The sequence below is a fragment of the Canis lupus genome, chromosome X (assembly GCF_003254725.2).
Source record: "Canis lupus dingo isolate Sandy chromosome X, ASM325472v2, whole genome shotgun sequence".
NCBI lineage: Eukaryota > Metazoa > Chordata > Mammalia > Carnivora > Canidae > Canis > Canis lupus.
The window spans coordinates 118,147,876-118,170,790 of NC_064281.1; the positions used below are offsets into that span (position 1 = coordinate 118,147,876).

Here is a 22,915-nt window from a genome sequence, read left to right on the forward strand (position 1 = left end):
CGCCCAAAACCACGCCCCCAAGCTCGCCCCGCCCCGCCCCTTCTCACCGACCGCTCGCCCCACCCCGTTGTTTCTTCCTTCCGGTTCCGCTCAGGCCGCCGGCGTCTACCTCCCGGTCCAGCCTGATCCTCCCGCGCGAGTCGGGGCCGCGTGAGTCCAACGACGTCTAGCGGCCGGGGCCTGCGCGCCTATGTGCGTGTGTACGTAAGTGCGTGTGTACGGAACTGCTTGGCTGCGTGCCTACGGGCTTGCGCACGAGCCTTCTGCGTACCCCCGTGGGCGCGTAAGGACGTACGTGGGTTCGAGCCGGCGTACGCCACGCAAAGAAAGGACGCCGGCGTCTGAGCGAGCCTATCAGGTGAGGGGCCGGTGGCGCCTGTCGCCTGTCACCTGTCGGTGGTCCCCGGTGCTGGGCCGCAGCGATGGCGGGACAGTCCCGACGCGGGCAGGGCGCTCTGTCGTCTCTCCGCGGCCCGCCTCGTCTCCTCGCCTGAGCGTGGGGGGGGGGGGGTGGTCCTCCGCGCCCTGGGACTGCCAGGTGGGCCTAGCGCACCCTTGGCTCGCTTGGCCGGTGGGACAGGTGCCCGGAGGCCCGCCCCCACCCTTTGCGAGGGGAGCCAGGAAGCCTTTGTGGCCCCCGCCTGCTTCACCTGGCGTGGGACAGTACCACTGGGCTGGGGTTTCCCGGACTCGGGGGGCGGGGCTGGGCGGGGGGGGGGGTCTGGGAGCATGCGCAGAGCGGCCCAGGCCACCATTCCCTGCCCCCTTCCCCCGCCCCAATCAAAAGGCCCCCCATGTTTCTAAGTGCATATACCAGAGAAGGATGTGTGCGCCAAGAAACGGAGCGTGCTGGTCCACGCGGACCACTCTGCCCTCACTGTGCCCCTCCTCGCCTCCCCCTGGGCCCCCAGGCTGTGACCTGCCTCACCGAGGACCCCGGCTGTGCGGCGTTGAGCTGCTTGCCCTTGGCACTCATCCCCGTGGGGCCTACTCAGGATTTTATTGAGGGGAACCGGATTGCAGGGCCCCCAAATCTTGTGACGGTGGAAGGGGGGTGGTGTCTTCTTTCTCCTGTTGGGTACGGGGTGGGCTAGGCTGTGAGAACATGATCTGCTTACGTGAAATGATTTTTTCTGCTGCTGGCTGGGGCATGATTAGCAGAACCAAACCGTGAGGGGTGATTCCCATCTGGTGGGCCCTCCTCAGTGCCGGTGGCCCCCCCATCCCTGCTGAGTAGAAAGCCTGTTCTGGCATGTTAGCCAACATTGTCGTCTTGTACGTAAAGAGTTTTTCTCCTCCACCCACCGACCCCCAATCCTTGTGCAGGTGAAGAAGCCCAGAGAAGTGGAATAGCGTTTCCTCCTCAGGCCACAAAGCAGGTACTCTGCATGCTGAGGCAGGAGGGCACCTGTTACAGATCCATCCCTCTAGGGGCTCCCCCAACACAGTTCAGTTGTCCTGGTGAGAAAAGGATTGGCCAAAACCCTGAATGGCAGACATGAGGCAAAACTGCAGTCCACTTACATGCCCCAGTACAAGAAAGAGAAAGGGCCAGGCCGCGCTGGGGGGAGGGGGAGGACATCCAGCCTCCCTCGTGAATAATCCTTCGCCAGTGACCAGGGCGACCCTTTGTCACCCATCAGGTTGGCAAGGGGTGAGCAGAGTAACCGTGCTCAGGGCCGACAGCCGAGTGAGGAAACGGAGCCCTTGCCCGTGGTGGGTGGAGCATACACAGGTGAGCCTTGGTGGAAGGCCGTGTGCAGGCATGTGTCAGCATCTCAGACACCCCTGCCGTGACCCTAGCCGCCTTCTAAACAAGTCCTATGCCAGTGAGTGTTTGTGAGGATGTCCTCTGTAGTGGCGGAAAGTGCAAAGCAGCCTGCGACTCTCCGTCAGTAAGGGAGTAGCCAGTAAGTTGTGGGACAGCCGACAACGGGATGCCACACAGGCAGTGAAACATAGGACAGATGGAGATGTCCAGACATGAAGGGATATTCTGGATGTGCCGTCGATGGAGAAATCATCGTGCACCCTGTGGAGCTGTCCAGGACACAGCTTCCACCCTCTGTGTTAGCTTGCCAGGGTGGTTGTATTGAACTACCGCAGACTGGGTGGCTTAGACAACAGAAATGAATTGTCTCCCACTTCTGGGGGCTGGGAGTCCAAGCTCAAGGCGTCGGCTGAATATGCCTCCTCTGAGAGCTGGGAGACAATGTGTTCCACCCTGCCCCCCAGCGTCTGGTGATTTGCCGGCCACCTTTGGCATCCCATGGCTTCTAGATCTCGCCTGCGTCCTCACAAGCCTGTCTGTGATTGTATACGGACACCAGTCATACTGGGTGAGGGTCCATGCAACTGAGCTCATGGGCACTTCAGTACTTCTGTAAGGAGCACTTCCTTCTATATATGGGGCTACTTTTGGAGGACCCAGGGAGTGAGACTTCCAACACAAATTTGGCAGGGATGTAATGCAACCCGTAACAACCTAGAAAGGACCTGAGGGAGGGATGGACTTGGAATCTTCCAGAAATGGAAGGAAGGACGTTATGGCTGCAGGATGGTGAGTAGAGGGGAAAAGAGAGCAGATGACCTAGGGGATGGGGTGCTCATCATGGGGGGTCTTTGGGTCCTGGTGATAGGTGTGGATCTGTCCTAGAGAGGACAGGACTCCCCTAGAAGGCTTAGACAGGGAAGTCATGTGATAGAATCACTCCTGCCCCAGAATCACTCTGGCCACGGTGCAGACACTACACTGCTCTGGGCCAGCGGTGACGCAGCAGGTGAGCAGGACACCACTTGAGTGCTAAATGGGACCTTGAGAGCTTTAGACTTGGATTTTGCCCATGAAGAAGAAGGGGAGCGGACAGGCTCTGAGTAGGTTTGGGAGGAGATTAGGATTTGGACCATGGAGATGATGGACAGGGGTCAAGCTCTGAGTAGGATTTGGACCAGACTAGGTTTGTGGCCATGGATACGACGCAGAGGGGTCAGGCGATGAGTAGGGTTGGGGCCTACTGGGAGTGTGGCCATGTGGACCATTGAGACGGGTCAGGCTCTGAGTAGGTTTGTGGCCAGAATGGGTAGTGACCATGAAGAACATGAAGAGGGGACACACTGTGAGTAGGTTGGGGGCCAGACTGGGATTGTGGCCGTGGAAACGAGGGAGAGGGGTCGGGCACTGAATAGGTTGGGGCCCAGACTAGGATTTTGTACATGGAGACGATGAAGAGGGGTCAGCTCAGAGTAGGTTTGGGGCCTACCGGGATTGCCACCCTGAGGACCAAGGAGGGATCAGGCTCCGGGTAGGTTTGGCAAAAGACTAGGATTGTGACCATGGAGAAGATGGAGAGGGCTGAGGCTCTAAGTAGGTTTGGGGCAAGGCTAGGATTGTGAGCATGGACACAATGGAGAGGGGTCAGGTTCTGAGTTGGTTTGAGAGCAGACAAGGATTGTAGCCTGGAGAGCATGATGAGGCTTCAGGGTCTGAGTAGGTTTTCAGTCAGAGTAGGATTGTGGCCCTGGGGAACGTGGAGAGGAGTCATGCTCTGATTAGGTTACGGGGCCAGACTTGGATTGTGGCCATGGGGATCATGGAGAGGGGTCAAGCTCTGACTGGGTTTCGGGGAAGATGAGGATTCTGGCCATGGAGACATAGGAAAAGGGTCAGGCTATAAGTAGGTTTTGGGCTAGACTCTGGCTGTGGCCATGGAGACAATGAAGAGGGATTAGGCTCTCGGTGGATTTGGCGCCACACTGGGATTGCAGCCACGTGGACCACGGAGAGGGGTCAGGCATGTAGTAGGATGGGAACCTGACTGGGAGTGTGTCCATGGAGATGATTGCAAGGGGTTGGCCCTGAGTAGGTTTTGGTAAAGATTAGTATTAGGGCCATGGGGACCATGGAGAGGGGTCAGGCTCTGAGTAGGGTTGGGGGCAGATTTTGATTCTGGCCAAGGAGATGATGGACAGGGGTCAAGCTCTGAGTTGGTTTGGGACCAGACTAGGTTTGTGGCCATGGATACGATGCAGAGGGGTCAGACTCTGAGTAGGTTTGGGGCCTACTGAGAGTGTGGCCATGTGGACCATGGTGAGGGGTCAGGCTCTGAGTAGGGTTGGGGCCTACTGGGATTGTGGCCATGTAGACCATGGCGAGTGGACAGGCTCCGAGTCAGGTTGGGGCCTACAGGGATTGTGGCCATGTGTACCATGGAGATGGGACAGGCTCCGAATACAGTTGGGGCCTACTGGGATAAGGCCATGTGGACTATGGAGAGGGGTCAGGCTCTGAGTAGGGTTGGGGACAGATTAGGATTCTGGCCATGGAGACGATGAAGAGCGTTCAGGCTCTGAGTAGGTTTGTTGCCAGACAGAAACCGTGGATATGTGGACGAGGGAAAAGGATCATGCTCTGAATAGGGTTGGGTCCAGCCTGAAATTGTGGCCACGGGAACCATGAAGATAGCTCTGACTGAGTAGGTTTGGGAGCAGACTAGGATTTTGGCCTAGAAACAATGGAGAGGAGTCAGGCACTGAGTAGGATTGGGGCCAGACTGGGATTGTAGCCACGGGGACAATGGCGAGGGGTTAGGCTCTAGATTTGAGATCAAACTAGGATTGTGGCTATCGGTCCATGGAGGGGTCACACTCTGAGTAGGTTTGGGGCCAGACTGAGCTGGAAGCCATCCGGACCATGGAGAGGATGCAGGTTCTGAGTACATTTGGAGCCTGACTGGTATTGGGGTATGTGGACCGTAGAGAGGGGTCAGGCCTTGGGTAGGTTTGCGGCCAGACTAGTATTCTGGCCTTGGAAACCATGGAGACAGGTCGGGCTCTGAGTAGTTCTGGGGCCAGACTATGATTGTGGGCACGAAGACAATGCAGAGGTGACCGACCGTGAGTAGGCTTGGGGCCAGACTCTATTTGAATGCATGGGGACCATGGACAGAGGTCAGGCTCTGAGTAGGTTGAGGGAACTAGGTTTCTAACTGTGGTAACCGTTATAAGGGGTCAAGCTCTGAGTAGGTTTGTGGCCAGAATTGGTTGTCTCCATGAAGACCTTGAAGAGGAGACACGCTGTGAGAAGGTTGGGGGCTAGACTGGAATGTGGCCATGGAAATGAAGGAGAGGGGTTGGGCGCTGAATAGGTTGGGGCCCAGATTAGGATTTTGTCCATGGAGACAAGAAGAGGGGTCAGATCCGAGTAGTTTTGGGGCCTGCTGGGATTGCCACCCTGGGGACAAAGGAGGGATCAGGCTGTGAGTAGGTTTGGCAAAAGACTAGGATTGTGACCATGGAGAAGATGGAGAGGGGTGAGGCTTTAAGTAGGTTTGGGGCAAGGCTAGGATTGTGACCACAGACACGATGGAGAGGGGCCTGGTTCTGAGTTGGTTTGAGAGCAGGCAAGGATTCTAGCCTGGAGAGCATGAGTCTTCAGGGTCTGAGTAGGTATGTAGTCAGAGTAGGATTGCTGCCTGGGGACTGTGGAGAGGAGTTTTGCTCTGATTCGGCTAGGGGCTAGACTTGGATTGTGGCCTTGGGGAACATGAAGAGGGGTCAAGCTCTGAATAGGTTTCAGGGCAGATGAGGATTCTGGCCATGGAGACATAGGAAAAGGGTCAGGCTATAAGTCGGTTTTGGGCTAGACTATGACTGTGGCCATGTGGACGATGAAGGGCGATCAGGCTCTCAGTAGATTTGGCGCCACACTGGGAATATAGCCATATGGACCAAGGAGAGGGGTCAGGCATCGAGTCAGATGTGAGCCTAGTGGGATTGTGGCCATGGATATGATTGCAAGGGGGTGGCCCTGAGTAGGTTTGGGTATAGATTAGCATTCTGGCCATGGGGACAATGGAAAGGGGTCAGGATCTGAGAAGGGTTGGGGCCTACTGGGAGTGTGGCCATGTGGACCATGCAAAGGGGTCAGGCTCTGAGTAGGGTTGGGGCCTACTGCGAGTGTGGCCATGTCCACCATGGAGAGAGGTCAGGCTCTGAGTACGGTTGGGGCCTACTGAGATTGTGGCCACGGGCACCATCAAGATCGGTCAGGCTCTGAGTATGGTTGTGGGCAGATTAAGATTCTGGCCACGGAGACAATGAAGACTGTTCACGCTCTTAGTAGGTTTGGTGCCAGACAGACTGTGGATTGTGGAAGAGGGAGAAGGATCATGGTCTGAGTAGGGTTGGGTCCAGCCTGAGATTGTGGCCATGAAACCATGGTGAAAGTTCTGACTGTGAGTGGGTTTAAAAGCAGACTAGGATTTTGGTCATAGAGACAATGGGTAGGGGTCATGCGCTGAGTGGGATTGGGGCCACCCTGGGATTGTATCCTTGGGAACCATGGAGAGGGGGGCTCTAGATTTGAGGGCAAATTAGGATTGTGTCTATCGGTCCATGGAGGGGTCTCACTCTGAGTAGGTTTGGGGCCAGACGAGCTGGAAGCCATCCAGAACATGGAGTGGATGCAGTCTCTTAGTTCATTTGGAGTGTGACTGGTATTAGGATACGTGGACTGTAGAGAGGGGTCAGGCCCTGGGTAGGTTTGGGGGCAAACTAGCATTCTGGCCTGGGAAATCATGAAGAGGGGTCAGGCTCTGAGTAGTTTTGGAGCCAGACTGCGAATGTGCCAAAAGTACTATGGAGAGGTGACTGACCCTGAGTAGGTTTGGGGCCAGACTCTATTTGAATGCATGGGGACCATGGAGAGAGGTATGGCTCTGAGTACGTTGAGGGAACTATGTTTATAACCGTGGCAACATTGATGAGGGGTCAAGCTCTGAGTATGATTGTGGTCAGAATGGGTTGTGGCCATGAGCGCCTTGATGAGGGGACACCCTGTGAGTAGGTTGGGGCCCAGATTGGGATTGTGGCCATGGTAATGAGGAAGAGGGGTGGGGCACTGAATAGGTTTGGGCCCAGACTAGGATTTTGTCCATTGAGACAGTGAAGGGGAGGGAGCTCAGAGTAGGTTTGGGCCCTACTGGGATTGCCACCCTGGGGACCAAGAAAGGATCATCGGACTCTGAGTCGATTTTGTGAAAGACTAGGTTTGTTACCGGGGAGATGATGGAGACTGTTGAGGCTCTAAGTAGGTTTGGGGCCTATTGGGAGTGTGGCCATGTGGACCACAGAGAGGGGTCAGGCTCTGAGTAGGGTTGGGTCCTACTGGGATATTGGCCTTGTCGACCATGGAGAGGGTCAAGGCTCTGATTAAGTTTGGGACCAGACTAGGTTTGTGACCATGGATATGATACAGAGGGGGCAGGCTGTGAGTAGGTATGGGACCTACTGGGATTGTGACCATGTGGACCATGGAGAGGGGTCAGGCTCTGAGTTGGATTGGGGCCTACTGGGATTGTGGCTCTGTGAACCATGGAGAGTGGTCAAGCTCTGAGTAGGGTGTGGGGCAGTTTAGGATTCTGGCCAGGGAGGTGATGGATAGGGGTCAAGCTCTCAGTTGGTTTGGACCAGACTAGGTGTGGCCATGGATATGATGCAGAGGGGTCAGGCTCTGAGTAGGTTTGGGGCCTACTGGGATTGTGGCCATGTGGACCATGGAGAGGGGTCAGGCTCTGAGTTGGGTAGGGGCCTACCGGGATTGTGGCCATATGGACCATGGAGAGGGGTCAGGCTTTAAGGAGGGTTGTGGGCAGATAGAAAATGTGGATATGTGGACAATGGAGAAGAATCATGCTCTTAGTAGGGTTGGATCCAGTCTGAGATTGTGTCCAGGGGAACCATGGAGACAGGTTTGACTGTGAGTAGGTTAGGGGGAGACTAGGATTTTGGCTATAGAGATATTGGAGAGGAGTCAGGCACTGAGTCGGATTGGGGCCAGCCTGGGTTTGTGGCCATGGAGATGATTGCAAGAGCTTGGCCCTGAGTTGGATTGAGTGTAGATTCGTATTGTAGCCATGTAGACCATGGAGCGGGGTCATGCTCTGAGGAGGGTGGGGTCAGATTAGGATTCTGGCCAAGGAGATGATAGACGGGGATCACGCTCTGAGTCGGATTGTGAGCAGACTAGGATTGTGGCCACGGATATGATGCAGAGGGGTCAGGCTCTGAGTAGGGTTGGGGCCTCCTGGGATTTTGGCCATGGGGAACATGGAGTGGGGTCATGCTCTGAGGAGGGTGGGGGTGACATTAGGTTTCTGGCAATCGAGAAGGTGGGCCGGGTCAAGCTCTGAGTCAGGTTGTGAGCAGACTAAGATTGTAGCTATGGATACAATGCAGAGGAGTCAGGCTCTGGGTAGGTTGGGGCCTCCTGGGATTTTGGCCATGTGGACCATGGAGAGGGATCAGGCTGAGTAGGGTTGGGGGCAGACAGAGTGTGGATATGTAGACGAGGGAGAAGGATCATGGTCTGAGTAGGGTTGGGTCCAGCCGGAGATTGCAGCCACGGGAACCATGGAGAGAGGTCTGACTGTGGGTACGTTTAGGAGCAGACTAGGATTTTGGTCACAGAGACAATGGAGGGGGGTCAGGCCCTGATGAGTAGGATTGGGACCAGCCTGGCATTGTAGCCTTGGGAAACATGGAGAGGAGAGGGGTTAGGCTCTAGATTTGAGGGCAAACTATGATTGTGTCTGTCAGGAAATAGAGGGGTCACACTCTGAGTAGGTTTGGGGACAGACTCAGCTGGAAGCCATATGGACCATGGAGAGCATGCAGGCTCTTAGTTACTTTGGAACGTGATTGCTATTAGGATATGTGGACCATAGAGAGGGGTCAGGCATGGGTAGGTTTGGGAGGAGACTAGCCTTGGAAACCATGAAGAGAGTCAAGCACTGTGTAGGTTTGGCACCAGACTGCAAATGTGGCCACAAGTACTATGGAGAGGTGACTGACCCTGAGTAGGTTTGGGGCCAGTCTGTAATGGAATGCATGGGGACCATGGAGAGAGGTCAGGCTCTGAGTAGGTTGAGGGAACTGGGTTTGTAACCATGGCAACCTTGATGTGAGGTCAAGGTCTGAGTAGGTATGTGGCCAGAATGGGTTGAAGCCATGATGGCCTTGCAGAGGGGAAACACTGTGAGTAGGTTGGGGGCCAAACTGGGATTGTGGCCATGGTAACGAGGGAGAGGGGTGGGACACTGAATAACTTGGTGCCCAGACTAGGATTTTGTCCATGGAGACAGTGAAGGGCAGTGATCTCAGAATAGGTTTGGGGCCTACTGGGATTGCCACCTTTGGGACCAAAAGAGATCATCAGGCTCTGAGTCGATTTCGTGAAAGACTACGTTTGTGACCTGGAAGACGATGGAGACGGTTGAGGCTCTAAGTAGGTTTGGGGCCTACTGGGATTGTGGCCATGTGAACCTTGGAGACGGGTGAGACTCTCAGTAGCATTGAGTCCTACTGAGATATTGGCCTTTGGACCATGGAAAGGGGTCAGGTTCTGAGTAGGGTTGGGTCCTACTGGGATATTGGCCTTGACCATGGGGAGGGGTCAGTCTCTGTAGGTTTGGGGTCAGACTGCAAATGCGGCCACAAGTACTATGGTGAGGTGACGGACCCTGAGGTGGTTTGGGGTCACTCTATTGGAATGCATGGGTCCATGGAGAGAGTTCAGGCTCTGAGTAGGTTGAGGGAACTAGGTTTGTAACCATGGCAACCTTGATGTGGGGTCAAGGTCTGAGTAGGTTTTTGGGCCAGAATGTGTTGTAGCCATGATGGCCTTGAAGAGGGGACACCCTGTTAGTAGGTTGGGGGGCCAGACTGGGATGGTGGCCATGGTAACAAGGGAGAGGGTTGGGACACTGAATAAGTTGGTGCCCAGACTAGGATTTTGTCCATGGAGACAATGAAGGGGAGGGAGCTCAGAGTAGGTTTGGGGCCTACTGGGATTGCCCCCCTGGGGACAACGGAAGGGGCAGTCTCTGAGTAGGTTTGGTGAAAGACTAGGATTGTGACCAGGGAGACAATGGAGAGGGTTGAGGCTCTGAGAAGGGTTGGGGCAACCCGGGGTATCGGCCTGTGGATCATAGAGAGGCGTCAGGCTCTGAGTAGGTTTGGGGTCTGATTAGGATTCTGGCCAAGGAAATGATGGACAGGGACTCAAGCTCTGAGTGGATTGTGACCAGAGTAGGTCTTTGGCCCTGGATACCACGCAGAGGAGTCCGGCTCTGAGTAGAGTAGGGGCCTCCTGGATTTTGACCATGCGGACAATGGAGAGGCGTCAGGCTCTGAGTAGTTTTTGGGGCAGACTACAAATGTGGCCACATGTACTAAAGAAAGGTGACTGACCCTGGATAGGTTTGGGGCCAGGCTCTATTTGAATAATGGGGACCATGGAGACAAGTATGACTCTGAGTAAGTTGAGGGAACTGTTTGTAACCATGGCAACCTTGATGAGGGGTTAAGCTCTGAGTAGGTTTGTGGCCAGAATGGATTGTGGCCATGAGGTCCTTGAAGAAGTGACACCCTGTGCATAGGTTGGGGTCCAGACTTTGTCGCCATGGTAACAAGGAAGAGAGGTGGGGTACAGTATAGGTTTGGGCCCAGACTAGGATTTTGTCCATTGAGACAGTGAAGGGGAGGGAGCTCAGAGTAGGTTTGGGGCCTACTGAGATTGCCACCATGGGGACCAATAGGCATCTTCAGGCGCTGAGTCGATTTTGTGAAAGGCTAGGTTTGTGACGAGGGAGACGATGGAGAGGGTTGAGGCTCTAAGTACGTTTGTGGCCTACCTAGGTTGTGTCCAGGTGGACAATGCAGAGGGAGCATTCTCTTAGTCGATTGGGTCCTACTGGGATATTTGTCTAGTGGACCATGGAGAGGGGACAGGCTCTGAGATGGTTTGGGGCCAGACTTCGAATGTGGCGACAAGAGCTATGGAGAGGTGACTGACCCTGAGTAGGTTTGGGGCCAGTCTCTATTGGACTGCACAGGGACCATGTCTCGAGAGAAGTCAGGCTCTGAGTTGGTTGAGGGAACTAGCTTCGTTACCATGGCAACCCTGATGTGGTTGTCAAGGTCTGAGTAAGTTTGTGGCCAAAATAGGTTGTAGCCATGATGGCCTTGAAGAGGAGACACCCTGTGTGTAGGTTGGGTGCCAGACTGGGATTGTGGCCATGGAAACAGTGAAGGGGAGTAAGCTCAGAGTAGGTTTCGGCCTATTGGGAATGCCAGCTTTCGGACCAAAAGAGATCCTCAGGCTCAGAGTCGATTTGTGAAAGAGTACATTTGTGACCAGGGAGTCGATGGAGACTGTTGTGGCTCTAAGTAGGTTTGGGGCCTACTCGGATTGTGGCCCCGTGGACCTGGGAGAGGGGTCAGGCTCTGAGTATGGTTGAGTCCTCCTGGGATATTGGCGTTTTGGACCATGGAGAGGGGTCAGGCTCTGAGTAGGTATGGGGCGAGACTGCGAATGTGGCCACAAGGTCTATGGAGAGGTGACTGACCCTGAGTAGGTTTGGGGCCAGTCTCTATTGAAATGCATGGGGATCATGGAGACAGGTCAGGCTCTGGGTAGCTTGAGGCAACTTGGTTTGTAACCATGGCAACCTTGAGGTGGGGGTCAAGGGATGAGTAAGTTTGTGGCCAGAATGGGTTGTAGCCATGATGGCCTTGAAGAGGGGACACCCTGTGCGTAGGCTGGGGACTAGAGTGGGATTGTGGCCATGGAGTCCGTGAGGGGAGTGAGCTTAGAGTAGGTTTCGGGCCTACTGAGATTGCCACCTTTGGGACCAAAAGAGATCATCCGGCTCTGAGTCAATTTCGTGGAAGACTACGTTTGTGACCAGGGAGACGATGGAGACGGTTGAGGCTCTAAGTAAGTTTGGGGCCCACTCAGACTGTGTCCATGTGGACTTTGGAGAGGGGTCAGGCTCTGAGTAGGTTTCTGGCCAACTGCGAATGTGGCTACAAGTACTATGGAGAGGTGACTGACCCTGAGTCGGTTTGGGGCCAGTCTCTATTGGAATGCATGGGGACCAAGGAGAGAGGTCAGGCTCTGGGTAGTTTGAGGCAACTTGGTTTGTAACCATGGCAACCTTGATGTGGCTTCAAGCTCTGAGTAGGTTTATAGCCAAAATGGGTGGATGCCATGATGGCATAGAAGAGGGGACACCCTGTGTGTAGATTGGGGACTAGAGTTGGATTGTGGCCATGGTAAGGAGGGAGAGGGTTGGGGCACTGAATAGGTTGCGGCCCAGACTAGTATTTTGTCCATTGAGACAGTGAAGGGGAGGGAGCTCAGAGTAGGTTTCGGGCCCGCTGGGATTGCCACCGTGGGGACCAAAAGGCATCCTCAGGCTCTGAGTCAGTTTCGTGAAAGGCTAGGTGTGTGACGAGGAAGACGATGGAGAGGGTTGAGGCTCTAAGTACGTTTGCAGCCTCCTCTGGTTGTGTCCAGGTGGATCATGCAAGGGGTCATTCTCTTAGTAGGTTTGGGTCCTACTGGGATATTAGTAGTGGTCCATGGAGAGGGGACAGGCTCTGAGAAGTTTTGGGGTCAGACTTCAAATGTGGCGACAAGAGCTATGGAGAGGTGACTGGCCCTGAGTAGGTTTGGGGCCAGTCTCTATTGGACTGCACAGGGACCATGTCTCAAGAGAGGTCAGGCTCTGAGTGGGTTGAGGGAACTAGATTCGTAACCATGGCAACCCTGATGTGGGGGTCAAGGTCTGAGTAAGTTTGTGGCCAGAATGGGTTGTAGCCATGATGGCCCTTGAAGGGACACCCTGTGCGTAGGTTGGGTGCCAGACTGGGATTGTGGCCATGGAAACAGTGAAGGGGAGTGAGCTCAGAGTAGGTTTCGGGCCTACTGGGATTGCCACCTTTGGGACCAAAAGAGATCGTCAGGCTCTGAGTCGATTTGTGAAAGAGTACATTTGTGACCAGGGAGTCGATGGAGACTGTTGTGGCTCTACGTAGGTTTGGGGCCTACTCGGATTGTGGCCCTGTGGACCTGGGAGAGGGGTCAGGCTCTGAGTACGGTTGAGTCCTCCTGGGATATTGGCCTTTTGAACCATGGAGAGGGGTCAGGCTCTGAGTAGGTTTGGGGCGAGACTGCGAATGTGGCCCTAGATCTATGGAGTGGTGACTGACCTGAGTAAGTTTGGGGCCAGTCTCTATTGGAGTGCATGGAGACCATGGAGAGAGGTCAGGCTCTGGGTAGCTTGGGGCAACTTGGTTTGTAACCATGGCAACCTTGATGTGAGTTCAAGCTCTCAGTAGGTTTGTGAAAAAATGGGTGGAAGCCATGATGGCCTTGAAGAGGGGACACCCTGTGTGTAGGTTGGGTACTAGAGTGGGATTGTGGCCATAGTAAGGAGGGAAAAGGGTGGGGCACTGAGTAGGTTGTGGCCCAGACTAGTATTTTGTCCATTGAGACAGTGAAGGGGAGGGAGCTCAGAGTAGGTTTGGGGCCCGCTGGCATTGCCACCTTGGGGACCAAAAGGCATCCTCAGGCTCTGAGTCGATTTCTTGAAAGGCTAGGTTTGTGACGAGGGAGGCAATGGAGAGGGTTGAGGCTCTAAGTACGTTTGCGGCCTAATCTGCTTGTGTCCAGGTGGACCATGGAGAGGGGTCATTCTCTTAGTAGGTTTGGGTCCTACTGGGATATTTGTCTAGTGGACCATGGAGAGGGGACAGGCTCTGAGAAGGTTTGGGGCCAGACTTCAAATATGGCCACAAGAGCTATGGAGAGGTGACTGGCCCTGTGTATGTTTGGGGCCAGTCTCTATTGAACTGCACAGGGACCATGTCTCAAGAGAGGTCAGGCTCTGAGTGGGTTGACCGTACTAGGTTCGTAACCATGGCAACCCTGATGTGGGGGTCAAGGACTGAGTAAGTTTGTGGCCAGAATGGGTTGTAGCCATGATGGCCTTGAAGAGGGGACACCCTGTGCGTAGTTTGGGTGCCAGACTGGGAATGTGGCCATGGAAGCATTGAGGGAAGGAGCTCAGAGTAGGTTTCGGGCCTAATGTGATTGCCACCTTTGGGACCAAAAGAGATCGTCAGGCTCTGAGTCGATTTGTGAAAGAGTACATTTGTGACCAGGGAGTCGATGGAGACTGTTGTGGCTCTACGTAGGTTTGGGGCCTACTCGGATTGTGGCCCTGAGGACCTCGGAGAGGTGTCAGGCTCTGAGTACAGTTGAGTCCTCCTGGGATATTGGCGTTTTGGACCATGGAGAGGGGTCAGGCTCTGAGTAGGTTTGTGGCCAACTGCGAATGTGGCTACAAGTACTATGGAGAGGTGTCTGACCCTGAGTCGGTTTGGGGCCAGTCTCTATTGGAATGCATGGGAACCATGGAGAGAGGTCAGGCTCTGGGTAGCTTGAGGCAACTTGGTTTGTAACCATGGCAACCTTGATGAGAGATCAAGCTCTGAGTAGGTTTGTGGACAAAATGGGTGGAAGCCATGATGGCCTTGAAGGGGGGACACCCTGTGTTTAGATTGGGGACTAGAGTGGTATTGTGGCCATGGTAAGGAGGGAGAGGGGTGGGGCACTGAATAGGTTGTGGCCTCGACTAGGATTTTGTCCATTGAGACAAGGATGGGAGGGAGCTCAGAGTTGTTTTGGGGCCTGCTGGGATTGCCACCTTGGGGACCAAAAGGCATCCTCAGGCTCTGAGTCGATTTCGTGAAAGGCTAGGTTTGTGACAAGGGAGACGATGGAGAGGGTTGAGGCTCTAAGTACATTTGCAGGCCTACTCAGCTTGTGTCCAGGGGGACCATCTAGAGGGGTTATTCTCTTAGCAGGTTTGGGTTATTGGGATATTTGCCTAGTGGACAATGGAGAGGGGTCAGGCTCTGAGAAGGTTTGGGGCCAGACTGCGAATGTGGCCGCAAGAGCTATGGAGAGGTGACTGGCCCTGAGTAGGTTTGGGGCCAGTCTCTATTGGACTGTACAGGGACCATGTCTCGAGAGAGGTCAGGCTCTGACTTGGTTGAGGGAACTAGCTTCGTTACCATGGCAACCCTGATGTGGTTGTCAAGGTCTGAGTAATTTTGCGGCCAGAATGGGTTGTATCCGTGATGGCCTTGGAGAGGGGGCGCCCTGTGCGTAGGTTGGGTGCCAGACTGGGATTGTGGCCATGGAAACGTGGTCCAGGATTGGGGCCCTGAATAGGCTGTGTCTCAGGCTAGGATTTTGTCCATGCAGAAAGTGAAGGGGAGGAAGCTCAGAGTTGGTTTGGTGCCTACTGTGATTGCCACCCTGGGGTCCTAGGATGGCGCAGGCTGTGAGTACGTTTGGCAAAATACTAGGATTTTGACCAGGGAGATGAAGGCGAGGGTTGATGCTCTGAGTAGAATTGGGGCTTACTGGAATATTGGACTTGTGGACCATGGAAAGGTGTCAGGCTCTGAGTAGGGTTGGGATCAGATTAGGATTCTGGCCAAGGTGATGATGGACATAGGTGTAGCTCTGCGTAGGTTCGGGACCAGACTAGGTTTGTGGCCATGTGGACTATGAATAGTCTTCAGGCTCTGAATATGTTTGGGGCCTACTGGGAGTGTGGCCATGTGGACCATGAAGAGGTGTCTGCCTCTGAGTTGGTTTTGGGCCTCCCGGGTTTGTGGCCATGTAGACTATTTAGAGGGGTCAGTCTCTGAATAGGGTTGGGGTCTATTGATATTGTTGCTATGTGGATCGTGGAGGGGGGTCAGGCTCTTAGTTTGGTCCGGGGCAGATTAGTATTCTGGCCATGGTGACGAAGAAAAGGGTTTAGTCTGAGTAGATTTGGTGCCCGACAGAAATTGTGGATATTTGTAGGAGAGAGAAGGGTCATGCTATGAGTAGGTTTGGGTCCAGCCTGAGATTGTGGCTCCAGTCACCATGGTGACATGTCTGAGTGTGAATAGGTTAAGGGCAGGCTAGGATTTGGCCATTGAGACAATGGAGAGGGGTCAGGCACTGGGTAGTATTGGTGCCAGACTGGGATTGTAGCCATGGGGACCATGTAGAGGGGACCATACTATGAGTAGGTTTCGGACCAGACTATATTTACATCCATGGGGACCATGGAGAGGGTCAGGATCTGGGTAGGTTTGGTGTCATATTAGGAATTGGGTCCTGGAGAATATGGAGACATCCCATGCTCTGAGCAGGTTTGGGCTAGCTAGGATGAGGCCGTGAGGAGCATGGAGAGGAATCACGCTCTGAGGAGGTTTTGGGAAAGACTCAGATTGTGGCTATGGAGACAATGGAGAGGGCCAGGCACTGAGTAGCTTGGGGGCACTAGGATTGTCGCCATGGCCTCCATGATGCGGCATCAGGCTCTGCGTAGGATTGTGGCCAAACTATGATTGTGGCCATAGAGACAATGATGAGGGGTCATGCTCTGAGTAGGTTTGGTACCGGACTGGGTTGTGGCCTTGGAGATGATAGAGAGGGGTCAAGATCTGAGTAGCTTTGGCCAGATAAGATTGTCATCATGGGTCCATGCTATAGGGTCTGATTCTGAGTAGATTTGGGGCAAGACTGCAATTGTGGCCATCGAGATGATTGAGAGGGGTCAGACACTGAGTAGTTTGTGGCCTAGACTAGGATTCTGACCATGAGGAACATGAAGAGGTGACTGGCTCTTAGTAGGTTTGGGTCCAGACTAGAATTTTTATTTTCAGGATGATGTAATGGGGTCAGGCTGAGTAGGTTTCAGCCTGGACTGGGTTTGTAGCCAAAGGGACCATGGAGAGGGGTAAGGCTCTAATTAGATTGAAAGACAGGCTGGGATAGTGGTCATGGGGACCATGGAAAGGGATCGGGCTCTGAGTATGTCTGTGCCAGACTAGAATTGTGTAGAGGGGTGAAGCTCATAGCAGGTTATGGACCAGACTGGGATTGTGTCCATAGGGACCATGAAGAGAGTTCAAGTTTTGACTAGATTTCATGAAGATTAGGATTCTGGCCATGGAAATAAAGGAAAGGGGTCATCCTATACGTAGGTTTCAGGCTAGACTCTGATTGTGATTATGGGAATGATGTAGAGGGGTCAGGTCTCAGTAGGTTTGGGTTCACACTGGATTTGTAGCCATGTGGACCATGGAGGGGGGTCAGGCACCGAGTAGGTCGGGATTGTGGATGGAGATGATTATGAGGGGTCAGGCTCTGAGTAGGTTTTGGGCCAGAGTGTGATTTTTGCCATGGAGATAATGGAGAGGTATCAGACTGAGTAGGTTTCAGGGCCAGACTAGGATTTTCACAATGGGGACCATGGAGAGAGTTCAGGCTCCAAATAGGTTTGCAGCCAGACTAGGATTATGGCCATGGGTCCATGGAGAGGGTTCAGGCTCTGAGTATGATTGGGGCCTACTAGGTTCATGGCCATGGCAACCATGGAGATGGGCCATGCTCTGAGTAGGTTTCTGGCCAGTTTCGGATTATGGCCTTAAGGACCATGGAATAGGGCCAACCTCTGAGTATCTTTGGGGACAGACTATGATTGTAGCCATGGAGCGGATGGAGAGGTGTCCATCTGTGAGTAGGCTTCAGTTCAGAATAGGATTCTGGCCATGGGGACCATGAGGACCAGTCAAGCTGTGTGTAGCTTTGCGGCCGGATTAGGATTGGCCATGGAGACGATGTGTAGTGGTCACACTCTGAGTAGGTTTGGGGCCATACTGGGATTGTAGTCAATGGTTGGTTCATGGAGAAGGGTCAGGCTCTGAGTAGGTTTGAGAACTCTGACTAGGTTTGTGGTCATGGAGACCATGTGAGGGGTCAGGCTTTGAGTAGGTTTGGGAGCAGACTTGGATTGTGTCCATGGAGACGATGAAGTGGTGTCAATCTCTGAGTAGGTTTGGCCCCTACTGGGATTGTCGCCATGGGACCAGAGGAGAGGGGTCAGGCTCTGAGTAGGTTTGGGGCCAGACTAGGATTGTGGCCATGGGCCATAAAATGGATTCATATTCTGCATAGGTTGGGGGATTTTGTCCCTGGAGTTGATGGAGAGGGTTCATGCTCTGAGTAGGTTTGGGGCCAGACTCTATTTGTGTCCATGGGGACCATGGAAAGGGGTCATGCTCTGTGTAGGCCTAAGGTCAGAGTAGGAATGTGACTATGGCGACCACGCAGTAGGGTCAGGCTAAGTTTGGGGCAACACTAGCATTGTGGCCATGAAGACAATAGATAGGGTTCAGGCTCAAAGTAGGTGTGGGACCATACTATATTTTTAGCCGTGAGACCATGGATGTGGGTCCAGCTCTGAGTGGTTTTAAGGCCAGACTCAGGTTATGGCCATGGGTCTGTGGTGAGGCGTCAGTATCTGAGTACGTTTGGGGCCAGACTAGTACTGTGGCCATGGCGACCATGGAGAGGCTTCAGGCTCTGAGTAGGTTTTGGGGCTAGATTTGGATTGTAGCCATGGGGACCGGTGCAGGGGGTTCAGACTCTGGGTAGGTTTGGGGCCATACTGGGATTGTGGCCATGGGGACCATGGAGAGTGTTCAGATGCTGAAGGGGTTTGGGGCCAAAGGGATTATGGCCATGGTGCCAATGGAGAGGACTCAGACTCTGGCTAGGCTTGGGGCCGGCCCCACTCACTCTGAGTCCCAGGTGCAGGTAAGGGAACAGGGTCAGCTGCTTCCTCAGGGACCGAACAACAGATTGGTGTTTAAATCCACTTGCAGCGGTATAAGAAGTGGATTTGGGGTGGCGGGGCTTGGGGACCTGAGAGTGTCCTGCCTGTGGACGGTGAGATGAAGTGGGCAGGGCCTGTGTGAAGGGAGGCAGAGCGAGCGAGCGTGCTATGGAGAAGCCTGAGAAGAAGGGACGTAGAGGTGGTCGCCACGTCAGGGCTGTCTGGCCGTGAGTTAGATGAGAACAGAACACCAGGAGGCAGGTCACTGGTGCGTGCGGTGACTACTGTGGAGAGTGGGGGGGGCAGTGCGTGGTGAAGCAGTAGAGGCTGCAAGGGTAGACCATGGGGACCACTGCTCTGCAGGGGTTTAGAGGAGGCGGCAGGCGCTGGAGGTGTGTGTGGGCTCGGGGGTGTGCTGGGGGGAGTCTGACCCTCGGTGAGGGACTTCCAGGTGTGGGTGTCTGTAAACAGGCCGTCTGCTCAGAGGGATGGGCTGAGGGTGCGTGAGCAGGCACAGACAGGGCCAGGACCTGGAGTGAGCGAGAGGGCCAGGGTCCCGGGCACAGCTGGGGTCACCCGACAGGGCTGCTCAGCTGGAGAGGTGGGGGCAGGCCGTGGCTCTGGGTGTGGGGACAGTGGGTTGGGAAGGGGGCCAGTGTGAGGCAGCTTTTGTGATCACGAGGCCTCGAGTCTGAGAGTGGGTGCGTTTTCTTAAGGGACTGTCGCTGAGGCCGGGCAGATGTAGTTCCGGAACTGGGAGCAGAGCTGGACTGGAGGAGGTGGTGCTCATGGGCCATGTACAGCCCCAGGCCCGATGATGGTGAGGGTGGCGGTGATGGGGAGCCACCCTTTGTAGCCGCCCCATGAGGTGCCGTGTACTGGACTAGGTTCCCTCGGTGACTTGTCAACGATCCTCACAGCCACCCGGGAGACTGAGGCTCTGGGAGGTGCGGGGGCCCAGCAGGGAGGTTCAGGCCTGGGGCCCCGCACTGCCCACTGCACAGCTGTGTCCTCCCGGGAGGAGGAGGGAGGCGCCCACAATCCAGGTGCGAGGAAGGGGGTGCGTGCTCTCAGATCTTCTGTGATCACAGGCCATGTCTGTCCCTCGGCCCCTCCTTTGCACATATGGAGGGGGCGATGGTGGTGCTGCCCTCCCGAGGTGTCAGAGGGTTGAGTCCTGTGTGCGTGGGTTATGCCCACCCCTAGCACCCGGCATAGACGCAGTGCATGTGGCCCAGTACTGGCCGTCCTCGCTCTTGTGTTTCCTTTCTCTAGGTTCGGGTCGGGGTTGGGGGGGCGGGGTGCCTTTTGATAGTGGAGAGCGGTGGGGCAGGAAGGGGTCACAGGAGGGTCCCACCCAAAGGGATGTGGAGGAGACACCTGCCGGGGCCAGCTGCGATCACAGCGCTGAGCTGAGATGTCAAGGATGTGGGCTCGGCAGCCCCGGGCTGGGCACCGGGAGATGAGTTCAGCAGTGCCTCGGTGGCGGCCACAGGCCCCAAGCGGGTTGGGGTGGGGGCCGTCAGGAGAAGAAGCCAAGCCCGGGACTGTGTGCTGGGAGGCGGCTGCGGCCAGCTGGCTGAGCTGTGAACCCGGGGGCCCTGCCGCTCTGGGTTCTCCTGCCTCAGTGTCCCCTGGGGTGAAACCGAGCCCATGCTCTCCTGGCCAGCTCTCCTCCAGCTGGCCCTGCCCTCCTGGGGGCTCCCAGAGGCTCGGCTGATGGCCAGGTCATCCCGACGCGCAGCCCCTTTCTTGGGGCCTGTCAGCCGACTGTAGGGCTCAAACGAAGGAGTCCGGGTCAGTGGGGTCTTGGGCCGCCCCGGGAACACTGCAGAGCGGTCTGGCCCGTGGTCGGGAGCTCGGAGCACCGAGCGTGGCGCTCGTGGCCATTGGCAGTTCCGTGTTTCCGCAGGCCCGGTGAGGCCCGGGAGCTGGAGGGCCATGCAGTTCGGCTGCCTCTCCTTCCGGCAGCCTTACGCGGGTTTCGTGCTGAATGGCGTGAAGACAGTGGAGACACGTTGGCGTCCAGTGCTGAGCGGCCACCGGAACCGGACCATCGCCATCCACATCGCTCACCGGGACTGGGACGGCGCCACGTGGAGGGAGCTGCTGCTGCAGAGGCTCGGCATGACCCCCACACAGATTCAGGCCCTGCTTCAGGAAGGGGAAAAGTACGGCCGCGGCGTGATAGCTGGCAAGTGCTGGGCAGCAGACGTGGCTCCCATACCCTGAGGGCTCCTCCCCAGGACCAGGCTCAGGAGCTTTCTGGCTTGCCTTCCTTTGAACTGCTAGGCTTGTGGGTGGTGCTTTCTGGAAGACTCCCACCTTCCTGGGGGCAGGGGGGCCCTGGGCCGGGGGCGGGGACTTTGCTGAGGCCCCATGACCTCAGGTGAACCCTGCATCTGCTCTGGGCCTCAGGTCCCAGTTTTGATCTGAGAGGCAGGGCCAGGTTCCAGGTCTCCATGTGGGATTTGTCTGTGGGTGTGTACGTGTCCACCCATGTGTCCGCAGATGAGTGTGTGCGTGTGCACACGCGCATAGGTGCGGCAGAGACCATGGGAGGCACCCGGGACCGGCTGTGGGTCGGGGTAGCCTCCTCACTCAGGCTGTTGCTGGCTTCCGGTGCAATGCCCCGCCCCCACTGTCCTGGCGTCCTGGGTAAGTTCCCTAACCCTCGGTGGTGGGTAGGGCCCCACAGCAGCCTCTGCCACCTGCCGAAGTGCTTAGGGACCTGATGGCCCGTGTCTGCCCCTGCCTCCCACCCCACATCGTCTGCTGCCCTAAGCAGTCTGGCTGAGTCCAGCCCATGATCTGGGTGTGCTCATTGAGGACAAGCCCCTCCACTTCACTTCTCTCCCTCCCTCGGCTCCCCCAGCATTCCCTGAGCAGAGTTTGGCATGGCGGAAATGTTCGGTCACAGGGGCCCGGTATCCTCTGCGTCCCCTTGGTGAGCCCCTCCTGGTCTCCAGGGCGGGTAACTGTCAGTAACCGTGTCCTCTGCCAGGCGGGCCTGGGTTCCCAGAGGGAAAAACCAGCGTGTGCTTGTCCTTGTGCGCAGGGCTCGTCGATGTTGGAGATACCTTGCTGTGCCCGGCGGACTTAGCTCCTGAGGAGCTGCTGGAACTGGAAACTCAAGCTGTACTGACCGGCCTGGAGCAGAAGTACCTCACCGCACTCTCAAACCCTAGATGGTTGCTGGAGCCCATCCCCGGGAAAGGTGGAAAGGATGTCTTCCAGGTAGACATCCCAGAGCACCTGATCCCCTCGGGGCAGGAGGCCTGAGGCCATTGCAAGGGTACGGAGCCAGCAGTGGGACGCGGACCATCACCACCCTTGGCGCTGCAGACACGGGAAGCGGTCAGGTCTGGCAGTGCCACCGTGCGCTGTTCATGGAAACAGGTGTGTCCACACACGCATGGGGGACAGGTCGGCAGACTTGCCTTGTGAGGTGCTTGCCTGGGTTCCTCGCCAGTCTCAAGGGCTTCGACCCTCAGGAGGAAGGGAGAGCTGCCCTGAAGGCTTTTGCGCTGCCGCTCATTTGGGCCCTGCTGATTTCTTCGTCGTACAAAGAATTACGTCTCAACAGACCCAGTTGGTGTGTCCCCCATCTTTGTTCTGGTCAAAGTCTGGGAATGTTGGAACAGCATCCGGGGGATGTTGTGGGAAGGCTGGGAGCGGGCACTCAAGGAAGGCCCGGGAGTGGCCAGCCACAGACGCCCCTGCTCACAAAGACGAGGATGTCAGACTGAGAAACGGCACCTGTCTTTCCTCGCAAGGGACTCTTGCTGTGTTGACAACACGTCCCATCCCATGGCCCCTGATGTATGCATGTTAGACTCATCGCGTGGCTACTTTGTATGCAAAGAAAGGATCCTCAATACAGCACTGATGGAAAAGTGATGGATTGCGTCATTGTGTGGTTTGTTGTGGTTTTTGTGTGAGGTTTTGTGTGTTGTGGTTGTTACCTGTGAGGATGCCGGGCCACCTGCACCCCCACCAGCCGTTGACTGGAATGGCCTGTCTCTTCTGCGCTGCACTCAAGTGGTCCTGCATCCCTTGGCGGATGGGGTGGCCCTGCCTTTGAGTGGGCCTCTGTGGAAGGCACCTGGCTCTTTGGCCAGATGCACTCAGCTGCTGACCGGCAACTTCCCGGCATCATGGGGGGAGGGGGTCCCTGAGGAAACCCACCCTCCCCCATTTCAAGATAGGTCAGTGACATAAGGGGACTCTGCCGAGGTCTGGAGGGAGGCTATGCTCAGGTCCCCGCCCCCCCGGGCTTGCCTCGCCCCTCCCTAGCCGGCTCCTCCGCTGGGTGTGCAAAGATGCTGCTGTTTCAAAGGAAAGAGGACTCTCGGGGGCCAAAACCTGTCCTGGGCCAGGAC

General features: G+C 55.6%; 1 protein-coding gene across 6 annotated transcripts; it reads left to right on the forward strand.

Moving 5' to 3' along the window:
• The first annotated feature begins 58 nt into the window (after positions 1 to 58).
• On the forward strand, positions 59 to 22,433 carry EOLA1 (endothelium and lymphocyte associated ASCH domain 1). Of its 6 annotated transcripts, XM_025460804.3 has the most exons (5): positions 62 to 358; positions 1,327 to 1,379; positions 1,644 to 1,735; positions 20,446 to 20,727; positions 21,592 to 22,433. In XM_025460804.3, exons 4-5 carry the CDS (start codon positions 20,475 to 20,477, stop codon positions 21,813 to 21,815), a joined length of 477 nt encoding a protein of 158 aa, XP_025316589.1. In that variant the 5' UTR covers positions 62 to 358; positions 1,327 to 1,379; positions 1,644 to 1,735; positions 20,446 to 20,474; the 3' UTR covers positions 21,816 to 22,433. The 6 variants fall into 6 exon arrangements, with proteins under 6 accessions (XP_048963640.1, XP_025316589.1, XP_035567773.1 ...); XM_035711880.2 differs by lacking the exon at positions 1,644 to 1,735; XM_049107683.1 differs by lacking the exons at positions 1,327 to 1,379; positions 1,644 to 1,735 and having other exon boundaries at positions 59 to 358; positions 20,505 to 21,191.
• The last annotated feature ends 482 nt before the right edge of the window (positions 22,434 to 22,915 follow it).